At 45.3% G+C, this 7,789-nt stretch overlaps 2 protein-coding genes and 1 pseudogene across 18 annotated transcripts in view; 2 read left to right on the forward strand and 1 right to left on the reverse strand.

The window, feature by feature from the left end:
* NOP58 (NOP58 ribonucleoprotein) overlaps positions 1-224 on the reverse strand; it is a 47,222-nt gene extending 46,998 nt beyond the window's left edge. For both annotated transcript variants that reach the window (XM_006017658.3, XM_025196685.1), the window contains exon 1: positions 102-224. In XM_006017658.3, the coding sequence (XP_006017720.1) occupies positions 102-146 (45 nt within the window). In that variant the 5' untranslated portion in view covers positions 147-224. The remainder of the gene's footprint in view (positions 1-101) is intronic.
* The window catches only part of SUMO1 (small ubiquitin-like modifier 1), a 25,833-nt gene that overhangs the window by 293 nt on the left and 17,751 nt on the right, over positions 1-7,789 (forward strand). For 3 of the 16 annotated variants that reach the window (XR_003092595.1, XM_025196686.1, XM_025196690.1), the window contains exons 1-3: positions 139-219; positions 1,563-1,667; positions 5,729-5,811. Coding sequence is in view for 14 of the 16 variants with exons in the window: in XM_025196686.1 (XP_025052471.1) it covers positions 145-219; positions 1,563-1,667; positions 5,729-5,811 (263 nt within the window). In the remaining 2 variants the exon portion in view is untranslated. Of the gene's footprint in view, positions 1-138; positions 242-306; positions 385-519; positions 623-719; positions 820-1,562; positions 1,668-5,234; positions 5,285-5,728; positions 5,812-7,789 lie in introns of those variants that run through there. The other 13 variants (XM_025196691.1, XM_025196692.1, XM_025196694.1 and 10 more) reach the window with 12 other exon arrangements.
* LOC112549225 lies at positions 1,143-1,325 on the forward strand (annotated as a pseudogene).

Here is a 7,789-nt window from a genome sequence, read left to right on the forward strand (position 1 = left end):
CGCCCCCCGGCGCGCGGGGGGGAGCCCGCCACGCCGGGGCATCAGTAAATGGGGAGCCGCCCGCACCCCACGGCAGAGGCCCCGGCCCGTCTCCTGCTGACCTTGAAGATAGCGTAGCCGGCCCCTGTCTCGAACAGCACCAGCATGGTGCGGCCACGTGCCCAGCCGCCGCGAGCTCAGCTACATGCGCGCCACAGGCCGGAAGTGCGACGGCCGGAAGTGAGCAGCGCACGAAGCTGGGGTGAGGGCGGGGCTGGGTGTAAAGTGGGCAGGGGGAGGGGTGAGGAAAATACATTTCCGCTTCTTCCGCCCGGGCCTAGGCTTTTCTCAGCTTACGTGGCGGGAGGTGGAGGGTGGTGCTGACGTCACGGCGCTCTGAGAGTCGTTAGTCTAGTTCCCCTGAGGGCGGGGCGGGGTTTCGGCGCTGCCTCTACAGCCGGAGGGCGAAGCGTTGTCCTTGCTTGTGGCGGCGCTCGGAGGGCCCCGCGCAGCTCTCGCCCTTCTCGTCCTGTCCGTGGGAGTGGGGGTTTGGGTCTCCCCTCATAGCCATCGTGGCCCACGCGCCCGCTGCCTGTAGCTGAGACCAGGGCAGCCCAGCCCGCCCGCCCCCCTGCTCCCCCGGGTGGTTTTGCTTTAACGCGTTCAGATAAAAATGGCTCATTTTGGCTAAGATCAAGTGTACTCACTCCTGGCCTTTTATAAGCTAAGAGCACGTGTAGTCCACGAAGGCTCAGGACAAGCCTAGCGGCTTCTTAACCTGGCAGGGGAAATACCACGTATCTGTTCAAGAAGGCAGCTTTCCTGGACTGCTCCACAGGGGTACTGCTCTTCTGGCGTGGTCCAGTCCCTGCCGAGCTGCAGCAGCTTTAAGCCCACTTCATGGAAATGGGAGTCTCCTCCCCTGTTTGCTCTGAGGGACTTACGACTGAGGGCAAGCGAAACTCAGGGGCATCCGAACCCCAAGCCTCGGGGCTTGGGCCTGCAAGTAGGATGCCCGCTGCAGGGTTTGGAAACGTCTGAAGCCCCAGATGGGGATGGAGGATATTTGCTGGTAGTAGGGCCACTTATGGTTTTGGACTCTTGGATTTGAATTTAGTTTTGGCTAATTTGGCCTTGGATACAAATTAAATTAAAAAAAAAAAATTCTCACCTGGCAGAGGAAATATCATAATCACCAGGCCTCTTGTGGGCTAGCAAGTGGTTTTCTGAGGCCTGTCCCTTGTTGCACTCCAGGCGCCCCCGCACCCCTGTGAGTTTCCCTAAATGTAGGAGACTTGACTGCAGAATCTTGTGGTAAAGGGGGACTGCTTTTTTGCTTTCCTCTTGGTTTGCTCCTTGACCTTTTGGCTAAGAGCAAGCAAAACTAGGATGCATCTGAACCCCAGGGTCCCTGGGTTGGCACATACCATGTTGGCTACAGATTTGAGGAGTATCTGAAGCCCAAGATGGGTGATGTGAGGCTGGGAAGGAGGATACTTGCCCAGTGGTAGAGCCACATGGACTTGAATGATGGCTCTGCTCAGTTGAAACTTGGAACTTGACTCTTGCGTTTTGTCCAATAGACTTTGGAACTGATTTGGCTCTTCTTTCGTGTGGCTTTAGGAGCAAGAGCTGTCGTCACCATTTTCATTCCACATTCCCCAACCAGACCAACGCCCTGCTGGAAAGTAAGTGCAACTCCAAGACGTCTTCCTCAAACTTGTATCTGGGGCAGGATGTTATTATGTGCTCTATGGTTTGGTCAGGGTTTCCAGTCGCAGCCAGGGGAGGTTTTGAGGTGCTTCTACTTCAGGTGGCCACACCAGCCAAGTCTAGTGCATATCCTATTAAGGGTTGTCCACGTGCTCTATGGAAGGTTGAAGCTTGGTTGTCGCATTGTTGGGTTGGAAATGAGGTGTTTGTTTAGGAAAGTGTTTTCTGCCCGTGCTTTCCTCCGAGGTTCTTCAGCGTTGTGGTATAGCAGGTGCTCGGTTAGTGTCCAAAAGGGTTTTTGTGAGATCATGTGACAAGTTGGGGGATCTTGAAGGATGATCTCTGTGGATGGGAAGCTCCAGATTACTATTGATACACATTATTTCCCTGTATATTGCTGCATCCCATTGAACAGAGGGAGGAGTAATGTATGAAAGTACTGGCAGCCACTGCACTGGAGTTGATATCAAAATTCCAGAGATGGTCCTTGTTACTGAGTAGAGTTGTGTGTCGGTGAATTTGGTATGTTGACTTGAGGCCCAGATGGGTGCACAGTACTCAGCTGTTGAGAAGATCAGGGCTTTGGCAGAAGTGCAGAGGATGGTGGCTTGTGCACCTCAGCTTGTGTCTTTGTTTTCATGGCAGTCTTTCAGAGATGATAATGGTAGGTTAGGAAGCAGTCAAGGTCCACCCAAAGGTAGGTAGGAGTCAGGTTGTGATGCATTTTTTCTTTACAAAAGGTGACATTGAGGGTGTTATGTGCCTTGTGATTGTCAAGATGGAATGTGGAGACAATGGACTTGGTTGGATTTGGTTGTAATCTGCACTTGTGGAAGTATTCAGCCATTATTGATGAATCAGAGTTCAGTGTGGCTTCGATAGCCTGAAAAAAATTTGCTTGTGTGGTCAAAGTGATATCATCGACTTAGGTACATTGATGATGTGTAGGGCATATCACTTACAGATATTAAAAACTATCGGTGCCAGAACACTACCCTGTGGCAGGCTGTTGTTGAATATTCTTGGAGTCAGGCTGACCTTATCTCATAGGTAGATCTTCATCCTTCTGTTGCTCATCAAAGTTTCATAGTTTTAGGGTCGGAAGGGACCTAATAGATCTTCTAGCCCGACCCCCCGCCAGGGCGGGAGAACAACAAAAAACCCTAAAAACAAAAACGGGACTCAAATGAGTCCAGCCAGGTAGGCATCCAGCCTCTTCTTAAAGACCCCCAGGGTAGGGGCCAGCACCACCTCCCTTGGAGTCAACAGCAGCCGAAGTAATTTGGCACATGGTAGTAGCAGAGACAGTTTGAGCATCAGTCCATGTTCCCACACAGTATCATAAGCTGAGGAAAGATCTGTGAAGGTGGCCCCAGTCTTTAGCTTGTGGTGAAAACCAGTCTCAATGTAATGATGGGAAGGACTTGTTTGCAGCAGCTACAGTGGGGTCTAAAGCCAGCTTGCCTGTTCTTGGGGGAGAAGTAGGTTGATGATGGGGCTGATTCTTAGAAGGATGAGCTGCTCCAGGAGCTTATAGGTTGTGCAGAGCAAAGAGATGGGCCTGTAGCTCCCAGGGTCATGTACTGGCTTTCCTAGTTTTGGCAGGGCTATCACCATTGCCTCATGCCAGATTTGTGAAGTATGGCCGTTCTCCATCACAGTTGAAAAGAGCCAGAAGCCATTGTTTTGCCGGTGGGTCAAGATGGTGGAGGAATTCTGGTGGAATACCATCTGTCCTAGCAGCTTTGCCCTTCTTTGTGGATGCTAGGCCAGCATCCAGTTCCGCAGGAGTGAAACAGGGTGGATAGTGACAGCCTTGTTATGGCCCACCCTATTAAGCAGTTTCTTGACTTCTTTAATTTCTTGAATCTCTGAATTTTTTAATTCCTGAGTCCACAACTAATGTCACTGGAACAGCAACTGAATGCTTTTAACTGGCCTCCTGGTCAATGAAGCAAAACTAAACACTTGACATGATTACAACAATCCCTTTCAAGACTAAGCACCCCCAAATTTTGGCCCTTGATCCAAAAAAAAAGAGAGACCCATTTTCTTTGTTTAATTGAATGCTCCTGTCATGCAGCTGTTTAGTTCTTAATTATTTCTCCTTTTAAAATGTTCAAATTGACCTTTAGAATATCTTGTGTCAATACATGCTCTTGGGCCCCTGCACCACGTTACATTTGTTGCACAATAAGGTGGTGAGTCAGTCACGCCATAAATTTATACCAGATACACAGGCAAAATAATTCTCACACCAGAAAAATGACTGTCCCATTATAAAAATAGCTGACCAGCTGCAAAGCTAGTGCTTGAAAATGTCTAGCAACTTGATAGCTGGTTTCTATCCAGAAATAATTCGAAGGTGTAATGGTGCCCTGGTGTGTGTGTGTGTGTGTGTGTGTGTGTGTGTGTGTGTGTGTGTGTGTGTGTGTGTGTGTGTGTGTGTGTGTGTGTGTGTGTGTGTGTATTACACTGCGGCAGTCTGGTTCAGCTTCATTGGATGACCAGATTGGCATGTCCTGAGTTGACCTTTTGGCTTAACAAGTTACTAATATGGAGTTGCACTTCTCTTGTTAACAGGCAATCCAGGTGAATTCGCATATGGACTAGAAATACTTTTCCTAGTTTTTTTTGCTTGGAGATGGTTACATTTATGCACATTCAGATCTTGAGTGTTAAGTTGTATATGAATGTATGGCTGCTCTTCCTGCACAACCTGTAAAATCAACGTGCTTTTTCAGTACAGGGGAATGTGGCCAAATTGGATTGTTTTCAAATGTTCATTTGTTCCACCTAATGGTTCTCTGTGAAAGTGCATCCTTACTATGTATGATGGTACTTGACCTACTTTCCTATATGCATTGAATAATTTAAAGGCTGAGTATTAAATGATAAAATAGAAGGGGCCTAAATCAGCCCTTGCTTTAGGTTACCTCCCTTGACTTCATCTTCAGTATTACCTGAATAAAGGAAAAGATTGGGTTCCCAGTACAAAGGGAAAATGAAGGAAGATGGGTTGGGGAGGGGGAAGAAGTTAAGAATCTTAAGAATTGGGTCATACTAAAGGTTGTGTAGCTCAGTGACCTGTTTCTGACTATGGTGAATACTAGATACATTAGAGGAAGAGTATAATAAACAGCATAGAGCAATCCCTCCACTTTCATACCTTCCAGTCACCTGAAATAGGTTGTGTCCTTGACTGTTCTATTTAATAGACTCCAGTGAAGCTATCATCCCTAAACTCACCTGTTCCCTTTTTGTTGCACTATTGCCCCCCCCTCCATCATGTGGCAGTGAGTTTCACATGTTAATTATGCAGTATTTTTTAAAACCTGTTGCCTGATGATTTCACATGCAGAGAGGCATAGTAAATAACAGTTCCCTATTTACTTCTTCCATACCGTTCATATTTTTATATACCTCTTTCATTTCTCTCCTTGGTCTTCTTTTTTCCAAGCTGAAGAATCGCAGGCTTTTCAGCCTCTCTTCAGATCCTGTTTATCTTCGTTATCTTTCTTTTTTACTTTTTCCTGTTCTAGCATGCCCTGTCTGAGATGACGTGGCAAGAATTGCATGAAGTATTCAAGAGGTGGGTGCACCATGGATTTATATAATGGCATAATGGTTTTCTGTTTTGTCTTCCATTCCTTTCTTAATGATTCCTAACACTTTATTTGCCCTTTGGATCAACACTGCACACTGAGCCAATATTTTTAGAGCACTCTCCACAATGGTGAAGAGTTCTTTCTGATCCTATGATAACTTAGTCTCTTTGCTTCTAGTTAGTGGTCCTCGTCAAAAAAATATGAAAATCTAATACATTATATAAACTAAGTGGAAGTGCTCCCACCTCCAAGTGTCTCTGTTGTGAAGGTAAGTTAATGGATGTTTGCACTTCTTTAGCAGCTTCCATATCTGAATTCCAAAGTGCCTTAATAAACTACTGCTGTTTTTGTATGCATATGTGACAAGGATAAGAAACTTCTGGAAGTGTTAACGTTTTAATCATGACCTGTCCATTTTACTCATACAGGTAATGTTGCTGGAGGTAGAGCTCTCTAATTATTCAAGCAACCACGATCTGTCTCCTCGTCAAAGGGGTTTTAATCACTCTGGGTACGTTAATTACTTATTATCCAGAAGTATGACTATAATAGCTAAGTATGTGAAAATAGTCTGAAACAGTTTCTCCAGAAAAGATCAATCCCAAGGGTTTAAAGCCAAATAACTGATAGTCCTCTAGGTCTAGGAAGAGAGAGGTAGTTAGCCATATTAATTTCTTATGTGCCACCCTGCCCTACCTTCTTAGGTCTGGAGAGGTGTTTCGTTCAGTTGCAAAGAGGATTCACCATCCTCCAAAGGTACACAAGGTGTTTCTATCCCTGATGATTCAGAAACTTTTTAGTGTAGCCCTGCCAATAGGCTAGATTTGAATAGTTCTTATCTCTGTCATCTAGTTTTGTGCTGCTACCCAACACTGTAGTGTTTAAGCTCCTCACTGGTTGATAGGGTGATATGTTAGCTACCACTTGCATAAATGGTGCTGAATCATATGGCATCAGACAGTTGATTTGAATTGAAGGTGAGGAAGGAAAGGTGATATGAAATGCCTTAGAATGAAATGGAAGAGGGGTCATAGGTAGAAGTATCTTTGGAGAAAAGATGCTGTCCTCTTTGGAGGGTTATTTTGCTCTTGCCTGAAAGAAACCCTCAATAGGTATACTTGGGTCTTAAAACGCAGACTATTTCTGTTGTATTTTAGTTGTATTTTATATTACTGAAGGTACTTGAGCTCTAGCTAAGGTTTATACTGGTTTATCTACTCTGTTTTATTTGTATTGTTGTAGTTCCTAGGGACCCAACTGATATCCAAACCCCATTGTATTAGGAATGATAAATATATGGAAAAGGGCAGTTTCTGCTCTAAAATATTTACTTTGTGCGAGCAAGATGAACAAACATTAAGCAAAAGGGAGGTGGTATTATCACTAATTAAAGGAGAGCAATTTGAGATACAGAAAGACTGAGTGACTTACCCAAGGTTATACAGATGGTAAATCTGAAATGAATTTAGATAATCTCAGTCCTGATCTGGTCCCAAAATAATAACAATCGCCCCATAATAATAACCATGATAATCTTGCCTCCACAAGGAAGAAAAACTGAATATACAGGGCCACACTGAACTTTTCTTCAGACTTGCCCTTGCAACAGTCAGGGCCACAATTAAATAGTCTTTCCTTCCCTTTTAATTTTTCATCATATAAGCAATTTTTTTGGAGGTGACATACTGCACCCTCCTCTTGACTGATGGATGGCTGTCCCTTGGTGCAGTTATTTATAGCAGACATGATTAGTGAAACCTAGCACTGCAGGTGTAGAAACAGTTTCTCTGTTGCCCTTCAATTTTTGTGTTGCACCAAGGTAAAGAAAGGATTATACAAAGGTATGCTGCATCAAACTTCTTGTCCATGGTATTTGCCTCTTCAGTAGATAGTTGTTTCAGTAAAGTTAAAAGTCTAGCCAAATAGGAAAGATCTATTCTTATTTTTTTAATAGGAAAAAATTTGATATCTAATTTATTCTAAAATGCTTCCAGAGTCCCTTCCCAATCAGTTCTTCCTACATGTAGGCAGGACACAGTAGCATCTGAAGACAAACTGCTTCAGAGATGCACAGATTTTTGTAGGCCGTAGCCTACTTTTATCAGATGCATCTGACAATGTAGGTCAGTGGTCAACCCCTACTCCTGCGTCCAGGGGTTTTGTAACCTGGTCATAAAAAGGGACTAGATTAGTCAGGCATGATCTACCTGCTATGAACCCGTGCTGGTTTCCCCTCAGCATAATTCTTCCTGCCGGGCTCTCGCAAATGTGAGCCTTGATAATTTTTTCAAAGACTTTGCCAAGCATGGAGGCGAGACTGACTGGCCTATAGTTGCCCGGGTCCTCCTTCCTCCCCTTCTTGAAAATGGGGACCACATTGGCCCTTTTCCAGTCCTCCGGGACCTGGCCTGTGCGCCCCGAGTGTTCAAATATTCCCGCCAGTGGCTGCGCAATGACATCCGCCAGTGCCTTCAGTAACCTCCGGGGGG

The sequence above is a fragment of the Alligator sinensis genome, unplaced genomic scaffold (assembly GCF_000455745.1).
Source record: "Alligator sinensis unplaced genomic scaffold, ASM45574v1 scaffold755_2, whole genome shotgun sequence".
Taxonomy (NCBI): Eukaryota; Metazoa; Chordata; order Crocodylia; family Alligatoridae; genus Alligator; species Alligator sinensis.